General features: G+C 36.7%; 1 protein-coding gene across 9 annotated transcripts in view; it reads left to right on the top strand.

Annotated features, from left to right (window-relative positions):
• CEP63 (centrosomal protein 63) overlaps positions 1-23,047 on the top strand; it is a 59,250-nt gene that overhangs the window by 21,148 nt on the left and 15,055 nt on the right. For all 9 annotated transcript variants that reach the window (XR_004300089.1, XM_032408655.1, XM_032408653.1 and 6 more), the window contains 4 exons: positions 3,033-3,146; positions 19,207-19,440; positions 21,477-21,616; positions 22,476-22,613. Coding sequence is in view for 8 of the 9 variants with exons in the window: in XM_032408655.1 (XP_032264546.1) it covers positions 3,033-3,146; positions 19,207-19,440; positions 21,477-21,616; positions 22,476-22,613 (626 nt within the window). In the remaining variant the exon portion in view is untranslated. The remainder of the gene's footprint in view (positions 1-3,032; positions 3,147-19,206; positions 19,441-21,476; positions 21,617-22,475; positions 22,614-23,047) is intronic.

The following is a 23,047-nucleotide window of genomic DNA, read 5'->3' as shown; positions in this document are numbered from 1 at the left end:
TTTCTACCTCAGAACCTCATCTTTGATTTTCATGTCATCAGCCTGTACCCCGCAACCAGTATACATACAACCAAAGTAGCCATCTTCTGATCCCCGAGTTACTTCCTGGCCCAGAGGTTTCAGCTCCCAGGGCATTGTCACTCTCTCCAGTGTTACACTTGTCATAATTCTTGAGGATTTCAGTATCCACAGGGATGATGCTTATAATACCCTGCTCTTTGAATTCCTAGGTGTCCTCCACAGACATCTTGATCTCCTCCTTGTCTCATCTACCCATTCCCACTGCCATTCCTTGGGTGTCATCATTACCAAACTTACAACCTTCCTGGAATCACATTTTTAATCATCTCATTCTTTAACTACCATCCTTCTCTTTTCAGCTCATTCCCTTTAGTCTCACTAATCTCTTGACTGTCAATAATCACTTGACCCCATCCCCAAGTGATTGAATTCTGACACCTTTTCACTGCTGGATAGCTACCTCATGTCCTCACGCGTCAGTCCTTACACAGCTTAAATACTGTGGTTACATTCCTTACATTCCCCTTCAACTCTTGTGTCCCTTTCTTCCTTCATCATATTTGCTTGGCAAAACCATAACTCTAGTTAAATCCAGCTTTCTGCCCGCTCTCTACTTGCCATGTTTAACAGAACATGGCTGGAGAAAAACATAATCATGCTGATTGGCCTCATTTTAAATTCATGGTCATTAACCTCAAAGAGTTTCTCATGCTTTCTAGAATCATACTACATTTTCCCTCACTTTGCTACTTGCCATAATGTCTGTTTTATACTTTCTCTTTTCTCAAACTTTCAACACTTTCCCCCACATTCTCGCCATTGGGTGATGATCTTGCTTTCCATTTCATTGAGAAAATGGAAGCAATAAGAAGAGAATTTTCACAGACTTCCAACACTGGGTCTGCCCAACTATTTGCATCTGTGTCCATATACTCTGCCTTCCTGCTGGTGGAACTGTCCATACTCTCCCCAGCCCCTACCTAAGACATGGCTCCAGCCATTCTCTTTTCTGCTTCCTCCCTTCCTCCCTACTGGATGTTTTCCACCACCATCCAGATTTCTCCCCTCTTAAATATCCTCTCTTGACCTCTCTCTTCCTCTGGATGCTGCCCCATTTTTTTCCTTCATTTTATAACTAAACTTTAGGCATCTGTACCTGTCTCCAGTTCCTTTTTGTCCATTTTCTTGCATCCACTCAGTAAAGATTTTGCCCCGTCACTCTCTGGAAGCTATTTACATGTAGGTCACCAATGAGTTCCACCTTAAAACACTTTCTTGATTTGACTTAGAGAACAACCACGCTTTCCTGGGCTTTCTCCTACCTTGTTAGCTACTCCTTCTCAATCTCTTTTGCTCCCCAACCTTTTAACACTGGAATACCCTAGGTGTTGTATCATTGGACCTCTTCTTTTTTGTATCTATGCTCACTCCCTTAGTGATATCATTCAGTCTCATAGTTTTTAGCACTGTATATATGTTGATAATTCCCACATATATATATCCAGTCTTGATTTGTCCTTTTTGCTACAGAATAATTTCCAACTGCCTGTTTCAGCTGTTTCACAGCTCCACCTTAATGTCTAAACCCGTGTCAAACTTGACACATCCAAAATAAACTTCCTGGTTTTCTCTTCCCCATCTCCCAACACCATTCCTGTTTAATGGCAACCCCATTCCTCAACTTTTCAAGCTGAAAGCCTTAGCGTGACCCTCGACTTCTCTTTTTTCCACACAGCAGCCAGAATGATTCTGTTGTAAGTCAAAGCATGTCCTCTCCTTTACAAAAACCTTCCAGTACCTTCTCTTAAAAGCCAAAGTTATCCTGATGACCTACATAGTCTCACTCCTTGTTAACTGACCTTTCTTTACCTGCTTTTCCCTTTACTCCATTTGAGCCACACCAGCCTTCTTGCTTACCCTTAAATGTACCAGGATGCTTCCACTTCAAGCCTTTGTACTTGCCTTTCCCTTCCCAGAATAGTATAACTTCATCCCCATTTCCCTGGGAGTTTACTTAAATGCCATCCCTTTTTAAAATTGCAACCCCCATCTCTGAGCACTCTGTGCTCCGTTTTCTGCAAAACAGGTTTGATCATCTAATGTATTATACAATGAATGTGTTGCCTATTGCCAGTTGAGTTGGGCTTGACTTTTTGTTTTGTTAACTATTGTAGCCTCACCACTTAGAACAGTTCCTGGCATTTTTGGAGAATGAATGAGTGAGTGACTTTCAGAAAGCTGGTTAACAGTGATTATCCCAAACTAGTTTGAGACTGCTGGAGTTGAGGATCCTGGAGGACAGCGATAGAAATCCCTTTGATTTGCCCCATTTTCATAAATATTGGGCTCATTTTCTTATCAACTGGAAGTGATCCATCATGAAATTTGACTGTTTGGCTTTGGGTTAGAAATATCTGTTAGAATTTAGTACAGATATCCCCTTGTAATTCAAGTCTTTGCAGTTCTTCTGTTGAGATAGTAAAAATTTGGATATCAAAGGGTATTACATTATCTGAATTTATTTTGTTCCTGAATTTCAGATACTAGAAGTAAGAATTGGCCTACCCAGGGACTCATCTGAAAATTTATTTGATCTGTTCAATTTCTGGGTTTGGATATCAAGAATTTGGGTAGTGGGATCTCCCCATAATCATATTTTGAGATTTTAGTTCTCTTAAGATCAGTTTTCTGAAAAATCACTAACAACGATAACAACCTTTAGGTGGCAGCAAATCTATGAAAATCATCACGAACCTAGGATTTAGCATCTGTGTTTCATACTCTTCACCATTAGTGTGTTAAATTTAGGAAGACAGATATCCAGAGGCACAGTATGTCAGGAATTTAGTATTGCTCTACAATCCTATCAGCTAAGTGAGTAATGGGGCTCCTGCTGGGGAGAAACGTGCGTGTGTACCCAGGGAGGAGGGGAAAAAATTAAAAGTGAATCTGGGAAGCAGGGACTGCAAGGGGAAGCACTTACAAGTTAAGTACCTTAATTGCCTCTTCAGGAATTTCGTCAGAAATCACTGGACTGGGAGAAGCAACGCTTGATTTATCAGCAACAGGTGTCTTCTCTGGAGGCACAGAGGAAGGCTTTGGCTGAACAATCAGAGATAATTCAGGTTGGTTTAAGCCATTTTAAAATAATGAGAGGCGGAGAAGTCTTGATGGCATTGGCACTAGCTTAATGTAGTCCCTGTTTGCTCCCTCATGTCCACAGTCGTGTCCACGCGTGTCTTTGTGCCACGCACTCTTTTGCTTGCTCGCTCCTCTCTCGTGCTCTCTCTTGCCCTCTCTGTCTTGCTCACTCCACCCTCACACTCATGTCACTCTCCTGATCTTGGTCTTCCCTTTTTCTGCCCTTCTGTCCCTCCCTTTCTCTCTCTTTCTACCTCGGTTTTTTCTCTGTCTCCCTTTCCATTTCTTTGGGTCTCTAGTCTGGCTGTTTCTGGCTTTTGCCTTGGCTCCACTTCTGTGTCTTGCTCCATTTCTAGTAACTGGGGTACCTTGGCCGAGATGCCTCAGCCAGGGAGCTTCAGCCTGACTGCCTGTTGGCCTACAGGTACCAAGAGATTCACATTGCATTCATAAGTGTACTGACTAAAAGCAATATCTCTGTGGTAACAGAAACACTTTTTAGAACTCTAGTTAAAGAATGGGAGAAGATATTTGCAAATGACACTACTGATAAAGAGCTGGTATCCAAGATTTATAAAGAACTTCTCAAACTTAACACCCAAAAAACAAATAATCAGTTCAAAAAACGAGCAGAAGGCATGAACAGACACTTCTCTGAAGAAGACATACAAATGGCTAATAGACACATGAAAAAATGTTCATCATCATTAGCCATCAGGGAAATTCAAATCAAAACCACATTGAGATACCACCTTACACCAGTTAGAATGGCAAAAATGGACAGGGAAAGAAACAACAAATGTTGGAGAGGTTGTGGAGAAAGGGGAACCCTCTTACACTGTTGGTGGGAATGCAAGTTGGTACAGCCGCTTTGGAAAACAGTGTGGAAGTGCCTCAAAAAATTAAAAATAGAGCTACCCTATGACCCAGCAATTGCACTCCTGGGTATTTACCCCAAAGACACAGATGTAGTGAAAAGAAGGACCATATGCTCCCCAGTGTTCATAGCAGCAATGTCGGCAATAGCCAGACTGTGGAAAGAGCCGAGATGCCCTTCAACAGATGAATGGATAAAGAAGATGTGGTCCGTATATACAATGGAATATTACTCAGCCATCAGAAAGGATGAATACCCAACTTTTACATCAACATGGATGGGACTGGAGGAGATTATGCTAAGTGAAATAAATCAAGCAGAGAAAGTCAATTATCATATGATTTCACTTATTTGTGGAACATAAGGAATAGCATGGAAGACATTAGGAGAAGGAGGGGAAAGATGAAGGGGGGGCGGAAATCTGAGTGAGAGATGAACCATGAGAGACTATGGACTCTGAGAAACAATCTGAGGGTTTTAGAGGGGTGGGTGGTGCGGTGATGGGTTAGCCTAGTGATGGGTATTAAGGAGGGCACGTACTGCATGGAGCACTGGGTGTTATACGGAAACAATGAATTGTGGATCACTACATCAAAAACTAATGATGTATTGTATGGTGACAGAACATAATAAAATTTAAAAAAAATCTTTTTTTAAATGAAGAACTAGTGACTTAAGCAGAACCAAAAAATATCTAATTTAGGGATAGTTCTTCTTAGAACATACTATGTTTGCTTTTTCAATTAAAAACCAAGAACATAAAAGGAAATGAACATAGAGGGGAATAAATATTTGTGACCATCTGTTGTGTGCTAGACACAGTCTCAATGCTTCTTCTACATGGCAGTTATCTAGAATATGTGGTTCTATGTTGTCTATTTAATATCATGATAATCTGTCAATGTTAGTAGTTATCTCAGTTTTATAGAATGAGGGAATTACTCGATAAGTTGAAAGAGCTGAAGGGAAGCTTTAAAAATTAAAAAAAAACAAACAATCTGCATTATTTGCTGCTTTAACTCTCAGTAATGTTTTGGCTTGTAATCATTCTCCTGAAATATCAGCTGGCCAGTAAAGTACCGTGAATGGCTCTGCTGTGAGTGACTCCACTCAGGATGGCAGGGGGGCCCACAGCGACCTCAAGGAAGAAAATTATTTACTAGGCTGCAGCAAGCTATGCAGTCAGAGTGGGCCAATAAAATCCTGGATGTCTAGACCACGGTTTTTTTGACCTGAATGCTAAAGCACTGTGCAAACATAAATAGCTATAAGATATTGTTATACTCTAATTGTAGCCTTCAGATTGGAAAAAAAAGAAAATCAAGTCCTACTTTTTAGTTCTCAATTACTCATCTGTGGAGTGTGCTTATTATTGATGCAAATCCTTTTTTCAAATGACTATTGTGATTGCTTTGCATAATTAAACTTCATTGCTAGTAAAAGTGAGATTTTTGTTTACCATGATTGAAATAGGCCAGAATAAGAAGCCTTTAAAAAGCCAACATTTGTTTTCCCTACTAAGGGTATTTGAATTATTCTCCTGATAGTTTGTTTAAAACTACTCTCCCTGCTTAACTCAAAAAATATTACTGAGACTATATTTCTCTTTCCCCCTTAGCAAACTAAACAAAATTAAATCTTTCTATGATTCAGTATGTGGCAGTGCTGTATGCTCATCATTAAAAAAAAACAACTTTTAAATAAATTTCTGGATAGCTGTTATCCAGCATTAATAGTTACCATCATTTTGCTAGGCCTTTTTTTTTTTTTTATTGTGGTAGAAAACACATTAAAATTTACCATCTTAACCATTTTAAAGAGTATATTAATGTTAACTCTGTGCATGTTATTGCATAACAGAGCTCTAGAACTTGTTCTACTTGCAAAGCTAAGACTGTACCGAACAAACTCATTTTGCCAGTCTTGTTTCATCCTTCCCCACTTTTTACCTTTGGCTGGAATATTACAAAGCAAATCACAGAAATTTTCATGTTTCCCAACAGATAAGGACTTCAAAAAATTATAACAGAATAAATAATTTATTAACAGAATTTAATATTCAGTCTGTTCAGACTTCCCCAGTTGTCTGAAATTATGTCTTTGTACAGTTGGATGTTCAAATTGGAATCCAGTCAAGGTTGACATGTTACATTTTGGTGACCTGTGAGTCACCACTGAACAGTCAAGGGAGAAAATCTGGGAGATTAGATAAATGGAGATCAACATCCACACTTCCCCCAGTTTTTAAAAACTTGATATCAACTTTTTTCTTATATATTTTTTAACATCTGCAAGTGGACTTCACAATAACTTCTCAATCGTTGAGTCCTATGTTTGTTCAAGTTCTTTTCATCAGCTATTAAAGTTACAGAATACATGTTCATTTTAGAAAAATGAGAAGATGTCAGTGAGACAAGAATTAAATAAAATCACCCATAATTCCATAGCTTAGAGATCTATCATGATTAACGTTTTGGTGTAAATTTCTTCCAACTTTTTCTATGCTTCTATGCAGTGTACATTGCAGTCACGTACATTTACTAGAAAAACACTGTTGTGTGTTGGGGGGGAATATGTTTGGTTTCTAGATTCCACATATAGGTGAAATCATACAGTATTTGTCTTTCTCTGTCTGACCTATTTCACTAAGTATAATGCCTTCTAGGTCCATCCATGTTGTCACAAGTGGCAAGATTTCATTCTTTTTTTACGACAGAGTAATATTCCATTATAATCGAATACAAACACACACTGGCACCCATACCCACATCTTCTTTATCCATTTATCTATTAATGGACACTTGGGTTGTTTCTATATTTTGGCTATTTAAAGCAGTGAGGCAGTGAACATAGGGGTGTGGATATCTCTTTGAGTTGGTATTTTTGTTTTCTTCAGATAAATACCCAGAAGTGGGATTACTGCATCATATGATAGTTCTATTTTTAATTTTTTGAGGAGCCTCCAGACTGTTTTCTATGGTGGCTGCACCAATTTATAATCCCATCAACATTGTATAAGATCTCCCTTTTCTCCACATCCTCGCCAATACTTTCGCTATTTTGTCTTTTTGATACTGGCCATTTTGACTGGTGTGAGGTGATACGTCATTGTGGTTCTGATTTGCATCTCCCTGATGATGAGTGATGCTGAGCATCTTTTCATGTGTCTGTTGGCCATCTGTATGTCTTTGGAAAAATGTCTGTTCATGTCTTCTACCCATTTTTAAATCAGGTTTTGTTTTTTTGATATTAATTTGTGTATGTTCTTTATATGTTCGGGATTTTAGCCCCTTATCAGATGTATGACTTGCAGGAATCTTTTCCCATTCAGTAGATTGTCTCTTTGTTTTCTTTACAGTTTCTTTTATCATGCAAAACCTTTTCAGTTTGATGTAATTCCATTTGTTTATTTTAACTTTTGTTGCCCTTGCCACAGGATACTGGTCCAAAAAAATACTGCTATGACTGATGTCAAAGAGCTTACTGCCTGTGTTTTCTTCTAGGAGTCTTGTGGTTTCAGTTCTTATGTTCAAGTAGTTAATCCATTTTGAATTTTGTATATAGTGTAAGGTAGTGACCTAATACTCTTTTGCGTGTAGCTAGTTTTCCCATCATTTATTGAAGAGACTCTTTTTCCCCATTGTTTATTCTTGTCTCTTTGTTATAGATTAATTGACGATATAAGTGTGGGCTTATTTCTGGTCTTTATTCTAGTCCATTAATATATGTCTGTTTTCATACCAGTACCACACTGTGTTAATTACTATAGCTTTGTGGTATAGTTTGAAATTAGGGGGCACAATACCTCCAGCTTTGTTCTTTCTCAGTATTGCTTTGGCAACTTGGGATCTTTTGTAGTTCCATTCAAACATTAGGATTCTTTGTTATAGTTCTTTGGAAAATGCCACTGATATTTTGATGGGGATTGCACTGAATTTGTAGATTGCTTTGGGTAGGATAGGCATTTTAACTATTAATTCTTCTAATTAATCTTCCCATGATCCCCTCTAATGGGATCATGACCTGAGCTGAAGGCAGATGCTTAACCGAGTGAGCTAACCAGTTCATAAGCATGGAATATCTTATTTATTTGTGTTGTTTTCAGTTTCTTTCATCAATGTCTTATGGTTTTCAGTGGACAAATCTTTCACCTCCTTGGTTAAATTTATTCCTAGGTGTTTTTTTCTTTTTGATGCAAATGTAATTGCAATCATTTTGTAATTGCAATTTTCTGATAGCTCATTATTAGTGTACAGAAATACACTAATATGTTAGTATGTTAATTTTGTATGCTGCTGCTTTACTGAATTCATTTATTAGTTCTAACAGTTTTTTCTGTAGTCTTAGGGCTTTCTATATGGTATGCCATCTGCAAATTTTGATGGTTTTACTTTTTCCTTTCCAATATTGATACCCTTTTATTTCTTTTTCTTGCCTAATTGCTGTGGCCAGGACTTCCAATACTTTGTTGAATAAAAGTGGTGAGTGTGGGCATCCTTCTCTTATTCTTGATCTTGAAGAAAAGCTATCAGCTTGTTGAGTGTGAAGTTAGGTGTGGATTTGTCATTTATGGCCTTTATTATGTTGAAGTATATTCCCTCTATATCCAGTTTGTTAAGAGTTTTTATCATAATGGATGATGAATTGTCAGATGCTTTTTCTGCAAGTATGGAGGCGATCATATGATTTTTATCTTTCATTTTGTGGTGTATCACATTGATTGATTTGCAGATGTTGAACCATCCTTATATTCCTGGAATAAATCCTACTTGATCATGATCCTTTTAATGTATTGTTGAATTCAGTTTGCTAATATTCTTTTGAGGATTTTTCACAGCTGTGTTCATCAGGGATATTAGCTTATAATTTTCTTTTTTGTGGTGTCTTTGGTTTTGATATTAGGGTAATGCTGGCCTCATGAGTTTGGAAGCTTTCCTTACTCTTCAGTATTTTAGAATAATTTGAGAAGGATAGGTACTTTTTTTTTTTTTAAGATTTTATTTATTTGTTTGACAGGGAGAGACACAGCGAGAGAGGGAACACAAGCAGGGGGAGTGGGAGAGGGAGAAGCAGTCTCCGCTGAGCAGGAAGCCCGATGCGGGGCTTGATCTGCCAGGACTCTGGGATCATGACCTGAGCTGAAGGCAGATGCTTAACCAAGTGAGCCACCCAGGCACCCCCCTCCCCCTTTTTAAAGATTTTATTTATTTGAGAGAGAGCATGAGCGGGGGGGAAGGGCAGAGGGAGATGGAGAGGGACAAGCAGACTCCCTGCTGTGTGCAGAGCCTGACTTGGGGCTCGAACCCAGGACCCCAGGATCACGACCTGAGCCAAAGTCAGATGCTTAAGTGACTGAGCCACCCAGGTGCCCCAGTACTAACTCTTCTTTAAATGTTTTATAGAATTCACCTGTAAAGCTATCTGGTTCTGGACTTTTATATTTTGGGAGTTTTAAAATTACTGATTCAGTTTCATTACTTGTTATTGGTTGATTCAGATTTTCTATTTCTGTGTGATTTAATCTTGGAAAGTTGTGTGTTTCTAGGAATTTATCCATTAAAGGTTTTCCAGTTTGTTGGCATGTAATTATTTGTGGTAGCCTTTTATGATCCTTTGTATTTCTGTGGTGTCAGTTGTAACTTCTCTTATTTATTTGTTTCTTCTCTCTTTTTTGTCTTATCTATCTGGCTAGAGATTTATCAGTTTTCTCTATCTTTTCAAAAGACCAGTTTTTAGTTTCATTTTTTAATTTTTTTTTCTATTTTTTAAGTCTCTGTTTCATTTATTTCCTTTATTTATTTATTTATTTTATTTAATTAATTAATTTATTATTTCTTCCTTCTACTAACTTTAGGCTTTGTTCTTCTTTTCCTATTTCCTTTATGTGTAAAGTTAGATTGTTCATTTGAGATTTTTCTTGTTTCTTGATGTAGGCTTCTATCTTTATGAGCTTCCCTCTTAGAGCTACTTTTGCTGCATTGTGTTTCCATTTTCGTTTGTCTCAAGGTATTTTTTTCCTTTTTGATTTTTTTTGTTGACCTCTTAGTTGTTTGTAACATGTTGTTTAGTTTCCACATGTTTGTGTTTTTTCCAGTTTTCTTCTTGTAATCAATTTCTCTTTTCATATTGTTGTGGTCAGAAAAGATGCTTGATACGATTTCAGTCTTGCTGAATTTATTGTGGTTTGTTTTGTGGCCTAACATGTGATCTGTCCTGGAGAATGTTCCATGTGCACTTGAGAAGGGTGTGTATTTTGCAGTTTTTGGATGACATGTTTTGTTTATATCTGTTAAATCCATCTGGTCTAATGTGTCATTTAAGGCCAGTGTTTCCTTATTGATTTTCTGTCTGGATGATCTATTCATTGATGTAAATAGGGTGTTAAAGTCCCCTACTATTAAATGTATTACTGTCAATTTCTCTCTTTATGCCATTTAATATTTTCTTATTATTTAGATGCACTACGCACTATATAATACAATATTTTATTTGAGTTTCATGATTAAAATTTTCCTTTTTAAATATGACAAGTCAACCAATGTGTAGTCATAATGATTGCATAGAAGTCCAGTCTACCATTAAATGTACCATAATTTATGTATTGAATTCCTTATTATAGAACATTTAATTTTTTACTTTTTTACTCTTGCAAATAGTGCTTGGGTGAATGTCTTTATATAAACATCTAGGAGTATGTGTCCATTTATATTCTTAGGAAGTGGCCCTAGAAGTGAAATTGCTGTACCAGTGTAGTTTAACATTCTTAAAGATTGTAATATATATTGTAAAGTACTCTCCAAAGTTATGTTGATCCAGACTTTCACCAGCAGTATTTCGGATTGTCCGTTTCCTCACACTTTGCCAATATTGGGCACTATTATTTTTTTTAATTTCCCCTACTTTTAAGCTTGTCTTTGTTGATCTGATAGGTGAAAAATATGGTTATAATTATTTGTTTTCATGTGCATTTCTTTAATTATGAATTAGGTTGTGTCATTTTTTCATCTACTTGCAGACATTTCCATTTTTTATAAATTGTTTGTGTCTTTTGCTCACTTTTCTTCTAGGATATTTATATTTTACTTTTGAAATAGGTCTTCCTATATTAACTATATTATTAACCCTTTGCTGTTTTGTTGCATTTCTGGGTGTTTCCTAGTTTACCTTAATTTTTGCCTAATAGTTCTAATGGAAACACAATTGTTTTATAAACAATTATTTAGAATTAATTCTCTTAATTAATTTTTGCCTAATAGTTTTAATGGAAATACAGTTGTTTTATAAACAATTATTTAGAATTGCTTAATTCTCTTAATTTTTTCTGTAGGGTTTCTATCTTTGGTGTCATACTATAAAGCTTTACCTAAGCCAAGATTTTTTCTGCTTTATAATTTCTTTTTTATATATTTGATCTGAAAATTATTATTATGTGGTATTTGATGGGCTAAACTTGTTTTTTTCCTGAATGGTTATCCTCATAATTTATTGACTGTTAGATTTTAAGAACTTGACAGAGTGATTCTAAAATTTTTATGAAAGAATAAATGAATGGTACTAAGCAGCATTTTCTAAAAGAGTGAGGGTGATGTTCTATCAAATATTAAAATGTATTATATTAAAAAGTACAGTTGTTAAACAACGTGACATTATTAGATGCAATGATAGAATGATGGTTACATATGCATAGAAAAGAATCGGTTTAGTCACTAAAACATAAGGTTTTTTCTGTTTAGAAGGCAAGGAATCACCTGCTACTTTCCCTCTTGCCCATATACAAGTGTTGAAAGGAGATATTAAGGAAATTCTTAGAGAACATTAAAACATTAAAACAATTAAAATATTAAGCCAGCACAGAGTATAAAATATTTAGTTGGTAAATGTGATGTGAGAAAAATAGAGGTTGCATTAAATATATGTTTTCCTTTTGAAAAATATTTAGATGAGCTATATGATATCATTCAAGTTAGTTTTAAATCCACTTTTCAATTATATATATATATTTATAAGTATAAATATAGTATTTTTAAAGCATCCTTTCCATGTTACAACCTATGAAGAAAAGATGATCCTAACTCAAATGTTAATCTGTTGTCTTGGTAGAATTATCAGAGTTAATTGAACTGGCTCAGACTGACTGTTTAAAGTTTATGGTGACATAGACATGACAGTGTTAAGAGGGTGTCACTGGGAGCCAGTCTCTTAATAGGCTCTTCAAGCTGCTACCTGGTGGAAATGCTGTAAGGCTGTGGCCCGCACTGACTCATTTGGAGTTGACACTGATGGCGAGGTTGATAAAGACGGATCCTGCCAGGGTCATAGCTTCATTCTGGGATCCTTTGGAAAATAAAAAGCCTTTGTTGCTTCATATCACATTGTTCTCAGGAATCTCGCTATCTGGGAAACCCATTCCCTTGAAGCGCCAGGATTAGGGACTGTAAAGCCAGAGAACGATTTGACCGCAACCCCAGCCCCTAGCCCTTTCCCTACTCTCACACTTCCGTTGCCCACCTCCCTGACATAAATTGCCTTTTAAATTATTTCTTTACTTTTAATACCTCTACTGTGAGTCGTGTTGTTGAGATAATTCCACCCATTCCAACAGAATAGTTAGAATGTCACATGTTAGATTAATAAGAGGAAGTTCTGCAGAGAGGCAGGAGGAAGTATAGAGGGAGAGATGTATGCAGATGTGTTCATATTTACATTTTAATGATAACTGTTAATGTGTGTGCGTCTCTTTGGCTGTATTATAGTAATACTTTAAGTGTTTCAAGGGAAACATACCTCCCTGCTAATATTTGAATAGTATAAATTGGATAATGAATTCTTTTAGAAGCAATATACATTGTGTACTCTTTTTACTTTATGTCTCAGTTTTAATTGAACATTAAGAGAATGCAGTATTGTAATTGTAACTCTGCCAATATCTTTATCTAGAGGCCTGTTGCCATTTTTGTCTTTTATGGAATTTTTGTCGCCAAGAAAGGCAGGATTACATTTTTTTTTCTTTCAGATGGGGTCGGTGTAATGTATTCTTGGTTATCAAAATACTCATAGTTTGAGGATTTTGAAATGGTAAATATTCATGGTGTGTAAAAAAGCATGATACATAACTGTATGATCTTAATTACATTAAAATGCTTACTTGTGTAGATACACACATGGGACCTAAAAGTCAAACTGTAAACTGCTTGTGATTATGGATGACTTTGTTCTTTGCTTCTTGTGTTTTTCAGTTTCCTCTTATGCACATGTTAACTTTTAAAAAATACATTTTTTAAAACCTAAGAAAAAATAAGAGGAAGTTCTGGTTTCTAGTTCAAAAAATTAATGGCAGTGGTTATTGCAAAAAAAAGGGGGGGGGGTCAAAAATATATTAGCCTTAAGATACGTCTATTGCCAGATATTTAAGAGAAATAATTGTTACTTTATAAGTAGTTTATATGATTGTTTCTGTTAGTCTTGGAAGAGGTATTCTTGAAATATTCTGGTGTAGTTCTGTTCAATAGAAATAAAATGAGAGTTATATGTAACTTAAAAATTTCTAGCAGTCACATTTAAAAGGTAAAAAGAAAGAGGTGAAATTCATAGATTTAACTCAGTATACCGAAAATATCATTACAGCACTTACATTCTTTCTTTTTTTTTTAACTGAGCATTTGAAATCCAGGGTGTATTTTACAGTTTGCGTACATCTCAGTGCAGACCAGCCGCAGTTCAGGTGCTCGGTGGCCACCCGTCACTAGTGACTGCCCTATTGGATCGCACCGGCCGAGTGTATTAATTCCAGCCAATGAAAATAGAGAATTTGTACTGGAATGATTATGTACTTCCTACTGTGCTTAAACACTGTATGTGACTGAAAGAGTGAGTCAATAAAAGAAGGCTATGTTCTTGATTCTTCACAACTAAGAAGTTGGTTAGTTTTTAAGTATCAAATCTAGACTCACTGGTTAAACTTGAATTTAGTTAAACTGTAACTTCAATGTTGAGTTTACTTTAAGATTACAGATTTGAACTAAGTAGTATTAAATAGCTATTGCAGTGTTTTTGTTTTTTTAAAAGATTTTATTTTATTTTTTATTTAAAAAAAATTTTTTTTTAAGATTTTATTATTTATTTGAGAGAGAGAGAGGGATAGAGCACAAGCAGGGGGAGCAGCAGAGAGAGAGGGAGAAGCAGGCTCCCCGCCAAGCAGGGAGCCCGATGTGGGGCTCGATCCCAGGACCCTGGGATCATGACCTGAGCCGAAGGCAGACGCCCAACCGCCTTGAGCCACCCAGGCGCCCCTAAAAGATTTTATTTATTTGAGAGAGATAGCAAGAGCGGTGTTAGGTGCAGAGGGAGAGAGAGAAGCAGATTCCCCGCTCATCGGGGAGCCTGACGTGGGGTTCGATCCCAGAACCCTGAAATCATGACCTGAGCTGAAGGCAGATGCTTAACCAACTGAGCCACCAAGGCGAGGCACCTGCTACTGCAGTGTTAAAAACATAATGCTAGTGTTTTGCAATTACATATTGTCTTTCAGCCTGAGTGTCCATTTGGGCAGAGGCTTTCTAGCTGGGTTCTGCCAAGGCCCAGGGCTTCTGTGCAGTTTAAGGTGGGGTCAGAAAGGTTCAGCAAGTTGGGCTCCGGCCCTTTACTCCTCACCCTCACCCAGTCTCTTCAGTTATTTTTTCTGTACAAGGTTCTGTATGAGTTTCCCTTGGGACAAAAAAAGTATATATTGTATTTTAAAAGTTTGGAGACAGTTGCATGCTTGGCAGTTATTCTTGCGGATCTAAACCTATCTGATATCTTTTTTTCAGACTATGATAGGAATCTGGTAAAAAGATTTTGGTTCTTTACACTGGAATCTTGATCTGTAATTTATACAAACACTATTTGTCTGTTTCTTTGCCTTTCTCCTTCCAGCATTCTTCTGGCTTATGGGCATTATTGAGCATCTACTTTATGTGACCATAGTATAGGATTTGGGTCCTGTACAGTATACAATAAAATCTTTAATCCATGGCAGATTGATTTCCCAGAGACATTTCCATTTAAATATCTAAAAATAAAATTGGATACCTTTACCTTTTAAAAATATTCATAATAAGGCAAGTTTTACTTACACAGATGATTCATGTCTATCTTCGGTATTTAGATGAAGTACCTATCTGGATACAGGATTAAAATTTGTGAACACTAGAAAGTTGGGAACTAAAAACCAGGATTGCTGGGATACACAGCCTAGGAATTATCTAAGTCTGCTGGAACTTTATACTATAGGTCTGTGAGACAGTCCACTAACCAGTTTTATTCATATGTACCTCAGATAAATCATGAAAGAAACTAATTTGAGATGCACTGTATTTGGTTAAGTCTTTTAGCTCAAGGAGTATCTAAATATTGATGACAGAACCAATCTTTCCTCTTCTCCAAGCACCTTTTTCCTCAAGGAGCAAAATTCTCCAGTTCCCTCCACCCCAAATTTAAACATTTTGTGGTCAGTTTGAATCATCTACATATGCATGTTTGTAATGTATCTGAAAATACAGAATAATTAACTACATGCAACGTATTCTGGGGTGGGGAGAGAGGAAAATTTGACCTGGAAATTTAAGACGTTTAGTGATTAAGAAAAAACCCTAATTTATGAGCTTCCATAATAAATAAAATAATGCATTATAGTTCCTGTATTTCCTATGTGGTAAAGAGGAAAGAAATCCAGTTTTCCTCTGTGATGACTCAGATGCAGTTAAACTTCTGCACTAGTGGGTAGAATAATGCAGCTGTTCTTGCAGTGGGTGGGCACCATCTCTTCTCCTGAGGAATCCCTTTACTTTCTCAATTCTTTCTTATCCCTTCTTCTCAAGATATTTATTATATAATTTTTTAAGATTTCATTTTTTTTTTTTAAAGATTTTATTTATTTATTTGAGAGAGAGAGAATGAGAGAGCGCGAGTACATGAGAGGGGGGAGGGTCAGAGGGAGAAGCAGACTCCCTGCCGAGCAGGGAGCCTGATGCGTGACTCGATCCAGGGACTCCAGGATCATGACCTGAGCCGAAGGCAGTCACTTAACCAACTGAGCCACCCAGGCGCCCAAGATTTCATTTTTTAAGAGCAGTTTTATGTTTGCAACAACACTGAGAGGGAGGTACAGAGATTTCCTGTGTGCTCCCAGCCTCCTCCGTTCTCAATATTGCTCACCAGAATGCTACATTTGTTACTAGGGATGAACCTACATTGACACATGATAGTTTAGTTTAGGGTTACTCTTGGTATTGTATGGTCTATATGGGTTTGTACAAATGTATAATGACATATACCCATCATTGTAATAGCATACCGAGTATTTTCACTGCCATAAAATTCCTCTGTACTCGGCCGTTTCATCTCTCTCCTGCCCTGCATCCCCATAATCACTGATATTTTTATTGTCTCTATAGTTTTGCCTTTTCCAGGAAGCCATATACTTGGAATCATACAGTATGTAGTCTTTTCAGATGGGCTTCTTTCCCTTATTAATGTGCATTTAAAGTTCCTTCGTGTCTTTTCATGTCTTGATAGCTCATGTTTTTAGCGCTGAATGATATACCATTGTTTGGATGTACCACAGTTTATTTATCCACTCACTTACTGGAGGACATCTTGGTTGCTTCCAAGTTTTGGCAATTATGAATAAAACTGCTGTGAACATACATGTGCAGGTTTTTGTGAGAACATAATGTTTTCAACTCTTTTGGGTAATTGGCAAGAAGCACAATTGCTGGATCGTATGTTAAGAATATATTAAATTTTGTAAGAGAACACCACGTTGTCTTCCAAAATGTCTGTAACATTTTGTATTCATACCAGCAGTGTATGAAAGTTCTTGATGCTCCATATCCTCCCCAGCAATTGGTATCATCACTGTTCCAGATTTTGGTCATTCTAATAGATGTGTAATTATTGTATTAATATGCATTTCCCAATGACATATGATGTAGATCATCTTTTCATATGTTTATTTGTCATCTGTGTATCTTTTTTGGTGAGATGCCTTTTCAGGTCTTTGGCCCATTTTTTAATGGAATTGTTTGTTTCCTTACTCTTGGGTTTTAAGATTCTTATTATTAATGGTCCTTTATCAGGTCTGTCTTTTGCAAATATTTTTCTCCCAGCCCCTGGCTTGTCTTCTCATTCTCTTGATATTGTCTTTCAAAGAGTGGAAGTTTTTAATTTTAATCAAGTTCAGGATCAGTTATTTCTTTCAGGGCTCATGTCTTTGGTGTTGTATCTAAAAAGGCGTTCCTATACCCAGAGTTATCTAGGTTTTCTTCTGTGCTATCTCCTAGGAGTTTTATAGTTTTGCATTTTACATTTAGGCCTATGATCCATTTTGAATTAATTTTTATGAAGGGCAGAAGGTTTTTGTCTAGATTTATTTTTTTGCTTGTGGATGTCCAGTTGCCAGGACAGTTTGTTGAAGAGACTGTCTTTGTTCCATTGTACTGCCTTTCCTTCTTTGTCAAAGATCGGTTGACTCTATTTATGGGGGTCCATTTCTGGGCTCTCTATTCTGTTCTATTGAATTGTTTGTCTTTTCTTTCACCACTATTATGCTGTCTAGATAATCATTGCTTTATAGTAAATCTTGAAGTCAGGTAGCATCATCCTCCAACTTTTTTCTTCTTCTTCAATATTGTGTTGGCTAATCTGAGTCTTTTGCCTTTCCATATAAACTTTAGAATCAGTTTGTCAATATCCATAAAATAATTTACTGGGATCTTGATTGGGATTGTGTTGAATCCATAGATCACATTGGGAAGAACTGACATCTTGACAGTATTGAGTTCTCCTATCCATGAACATGGAATATCTCCCCATTTATTTAGTTCCTTGATTTAATTCATCAGAGTTTTATAGTTTCCCTTAAATAGATCTTGTACTTATTTAGTTATATTGATACTTAAATATTTAATTTTTTCAGGTGTTAATGTAAATTATGCCATGTTTTAAATTCTACATGTTCATTATTGGTATATAGAAAAGTGAGCTTTGTGTATTAACCTTCATCCTGCAACTTTGCTATAATTGCTTATTAATTCTAGGAGGGATTTTTTTTCTTCTCTCTTTTTTTAAGTTTTTATTTTAATTTCAGTTAGTTAACATATAGTGTTATATTAGTTTCAGGTGTACAATATAGTGATTCAACAATTCCATACATCCAGTGTTCATCACAACAAGAGTACTCCTTAATCCCCATCACCTATTTAACCCATCCACCCACCTATCTCCCCTCTGGTAACCATCAGTTTGTTCTCTATAGTTAAGAGTCTGTTTCTTCCTCTCTCTTTTTCCCTTTGCTCCTTTGTTTTGTTTCTTAAATTCCACTTATAAGTGAAATCATATAGTATTAATCTTTCTCTGACTTATTTCTCTTAGCATTATACTTTCTAGCTCCATCCATGTCATTGCCAATGGCATGATTTCATTCCTTTTTATAGGTAATATTCCATTGTGTATATATACCACCTCTTCTTTATCCATTCATCAATTGATGGACACTTGGGCTGCTTCCATATCTTGGCTATTGTAAATAATGCTGCTATAAACATAGGGGTGCATGTGTCCCTTTGAATTAGTGTTTTTGTATTGGTTGGATAAATACCCAGTAGTGGGATTGATAGATGGTAGGGTTCTATTTTTAATTTTTGAGGAATCTTCCAGGAGGGTTTTTTGTTGTTGATTCTTTCAGATTTTCCACATAGACGATCATGTTATCCTTGAGCAAAGGCAGCTTTATGTCTTCCTTCCCAATCTGTATACCTTTTATTTCCTTTTCTTGCCTTATTGCATTAGCAAGGACATCCAGTTGATATTAAAAAGGAGTAGTGAGAGGGGATGTCCTTGACTTGTACCTGATCTTAGTGAGAAAGCTTTGAGTTTCTCATTATTAAGTATGATTTTAGCTGTACAGTGTTTTTAGATCATCTTTAGCAAGTTAAGAAAGTTCCCTTCTATTCCCAGTTTTTATCATGAGAGGTTTTTTGTTTTTTTGGGTCATTAGTGGGTTATTATAAATGAGCTAATGCTTTACATTTTTATGGAAGTAAAACTCAGTTTTATTTTAGTCTTCCTTATTCATCAATTGTTCTTTTATTATTTCACTTCTATCTATTGGTAATCTGTGTTTCTAGGCTCAGCTTGTCAATCGGAAACAGAAATTAGAGTCTGTGGAGCTGTCCAGCCAGTCGGAAATTCAGCACCTGAGCAGTAAGCTGGAGCGGGCCAATGACACTATCTGTGCCAATGAATTGGAAATAGAGCGCCTCACCATGAGGGTCAATGACTTGGTTGGAACCAATATGTCTGTTATGCAAGAGCAGCGGCAAAAAGAAGAAAAATTGAGGGAATCTGAAGAACTATTAGAGGTTTGTTTTAAAATTACTACAGTTGGGGAAATATGTGTATGCATGTTTTTAAGAGAAACTAATTAGCCCAAAAGTCCATCAACTGAATGGATAAAGATGATGTGGTGTATATATAGACAGTGGAATGAATATTACCCAGCCATCAAAAAAATGAAATCTTGCCATTTGCAATGACATGGATGGAACTAGAGTGTATTATGCTAAGCTAAATAAGTCAGAGAAAGACAAATACCATGATTTCACTCATACGTGGAATTTAAGAAACAAAACAGATGAACATAGGGGAAGGGGGAAAAAAAGAGAGGGAGGCAAACCATAAACTCTTAAAAGATAGAGAACAAACTAAGGGTTGCTGGAGGGGAGGTGGGCGGGGGGGAAGGGATACTTGGGTGATGGGCATTAAGAAGGACACTTGTGATGAGCACTGGGTGTTATATGTAAGTGATGAATCACTGAATTCTGCTCCTGAAACCAATATTAAATTATATGTTAACTAACTAGAATTTTTTAAATTTATTTTTTATTAGTTTCAGAGGTAGAATTTAGTGCTTCGTCAGTTGCATATAACACCCAATGCTCATTACATCACGTGCCTTCCTTAATGCCCATCACCCAGTTACCCTATCCCTCCATCTGCCTCCCCTCCAGCAACCCTCAGTTTGTTTCCTAGAGTTCAGTGTCTCTTATGGTTTGCCTCCCTCTGTATTTTCATCTTATTTTATTTTTCTTTCCTTTCTCCTATGTTCATCTGTTTTGTTTCTTAAATTCCACATATGAGTGAAATCATATGGTATTTGTCTTTCTCTGGCTGACTTATTTTGCTTAGCATAATACCCTCTAGTTCCATCCACATTATTGCAAATGGCAAGATTTCATTCTTTTTGATGGCTGAGTAATATTCTGGTGTGTGTGTGTGTGTGTGTGTGTGTGTGTGTGTGTACACACACTACATCTTCTTTATCCATTCATCTGTCAGTGGACATCTGGGCTCTTCCCATATTTTGGCTCTTGTGGAGATTGCTGCTATAAACATTGGGATGCATGTGCTCCTTCGAATCACCATGTTTGTATCCTTTGGATAAATACCTAGTAATGCAATTATTGGGTCATAGGGTTGCTCTATTTTTAACTTTTTGAGGAACCTCCATACTGTTTTCCAAAGTGGCTACACCAGTTTGCCTTCCCACCAACAGTGTAAGAGGGTTCCCCTTTCTCCACATCCTCTCCAACATCTGTTGATGCCTGACTTGTTAATTTTAGCTCTTCTTACCGGTGTACAGTAGTATCTCATTGAGGTTTTGATTTCCTTATTTCCCTGATGCTGAGTGATGTTGAACATTTTTTCACGTGTCTGTTGGCCATTTGTATGTCTTCTTTGGAGAAATGTCTGTTCATGTCTTCTGCCCATTTCTTGGCTGGATATTTTGTTTTTTGGGTGTTGAGTTTGATAAGTTCTTTATAGATTTTGGATACTAGCCCTTTTATCTGATACATCATTTGCAAGTATCTTCTCCCATTCTGTCAGTTGTCTTTTGGTTTTGTTCACTGTTTCCTTTGCTGTGCAAAAGCTTTGCAAAAGCAAAAAGTCCCGATAGTTCATATTTGCTTTTGTTTCTCTTTCCTTTGGAGACATGTCTAGCAAGAAGTTGCTGCAGCCAAGGTTGAAGAGGTTGCTGCCTGTGTTCTCCTCTAGGATTTTGATGGATTCCTGTCTCACATTTAGGTCTTTCATCCATTTTGTGTTTATTTTCATAGATGGTGTAAGAAAGTAGTCAGTTTCATGCTTCTGCGTGTGGCTGTCCAGTTTTCCCAACACCATTTGTTAACTAACTAGAATTTAAATAAGAACTTAAAAAAAAATTAACCTTGAACTATGTTCAAGAATCCATGGTTTCTTCCCTACTCTGTAGCTAATGGATCAGACATTGATAGCCTTATTAATATTGTACCTATTATAGTCTGACTCCCTGGCTTCCTTTTCTTATGAAATAGAAAAATTGTGATAACATCTGACTTTTTTTCTGAGTATTTTGCAGATTCTCCAGGAAGAAAAGAGAGAATTGAAAGCAGCTCTTCAGTCTCAAGAAAACTTCATGCATGAGGAAAGAATGCAAAAGGAGAAGCTACAAGCAAAGTTAAAGCCAACTGACACTCAACACACAATAGAGGCCCTAAGGTATATTTAGTCTTATTATTATTATTTTTTATTTAATCTTAAGTATTAATTATATCCACTTGGTGGTTTGCCATTGAGCACCAGTGTTAATATTATGTATTCATAATTTTGTGTTTGATCACATTATGGGTTTTCTTATTCACTTTTAATTTCTGAGTTAAATTTTTATAGTGTTATAAGATTTTGTGTGGTTAGTTTTTTTTCTGCATCCAGTTTGGGTCCCTAACCAAAAGACTGTAATGTTTAGAAAGTAGAAACCACTTGGTCAATCTGTACTGTTGGTGAAACTCCAAATGTGAAAGGAATTGTAGTCCATGTTTCCTGGAAGGCCTCCCTTTCTTGGTAGAATAGGTCATGATAAGTAGCTGCTTATCATCAGCATCATTAATAAGCCAGCTATTGAGATAGCTCATTTAAAAAAAAAATCCTAAAACTCATTATATTTCTAAATATGAGTTATTTTCGTGAGGCTTGTAGTAGAAAGTAATAGAAGGAGCTATGCTCCTTTTGCTTGATTTAAGTCTGATACACATTTCTATTCTTGGCAGAACTTTCCTGTAACTTTTCAGTTTCTTTGGCTCAAGGTATCAAGTGGAAACAAAAGTTTTGTCGTTTTGTCTTTTTCCCTTGAAAAACAGGCCAAATCCCAGTTGAGAAAGGAGTAAACTGCTGCTGACTTTTTTGAGAAGCATCATCTAATGCCTCTTTACTCTCCCAAGTGTTCTTTTCATGAAGCAGGAGACAAGCTGAAGAGTTCCAAAGCGTTTCATTACCAAAAACAATTGGGAAATACACACTGATTATGCATTGTTTTATTTACAAAGATCAGAAGCCTTTAACAGTTCTCCTCTGTCTTTAGGTCACTGGAGGAGTCACAGGCAGGAAGGAGGTACACCTTGCAAGAGCAGGGGGACTTAGGCAACATGCTATCCCAGCTGGATTTCACCCACAGTAGTGAAGAACTTCTGCAGGCAGAGGTGACTCGTTTGGAAGGCAGGTAGATAATTACATACACATTTCAAGAGTGTTCAAGTTGTTAAAAATGATTTTTGATCGTCATATTGATAAAGTAAACTAACGTAATAATCGTAGTGAAGGGGGTGCCTGCATGGTTCAGTTGGTTAAGCAACTGACTCTTGAGTTCGGCTCAGGTCATGATCTCAGGGTCATGAGATGGAGCCCTGCATCTGGCTCTACGCTCAGCGAGGGCTCCCTCTCCCTCTGCTCCTCTCCCTTCTTGTGCTCGCTCTCTGTCTCTCAAATAAATAAATAAAATCTTTAAAAAAAATAGTCTTAGTGAAAAAATAAGGTTTTTTCTCTAGCATCCACGGGTAGCCTAACTTCTTATTTCACTGAGAAAACAGAAGCAGTGAAAGGAGAGCTTCCTAATTTTTCTACCCCCAAATCTCCCAGTCTGCGTGCGTCTGTGCC

The sequence above is a fragment of the Phoca vitulina genome, unplaced genomic scaffold (genome assembly GCF_004348235.1).
Source record: "Phoca vitulina isolate PV1807 unplaced genomic scaffold, GSC_HSeal_1.0 scaffold10, whole genome shotgun sequence".
NCBI lineage: Eukaryota > Metazoa > Chordata > Mammalia > Carnivora > Phocidae > Phoca > Phoca vitulina.
This window is presented reverse-complemented; position numbering and strand designations above follow the sequence as displayed.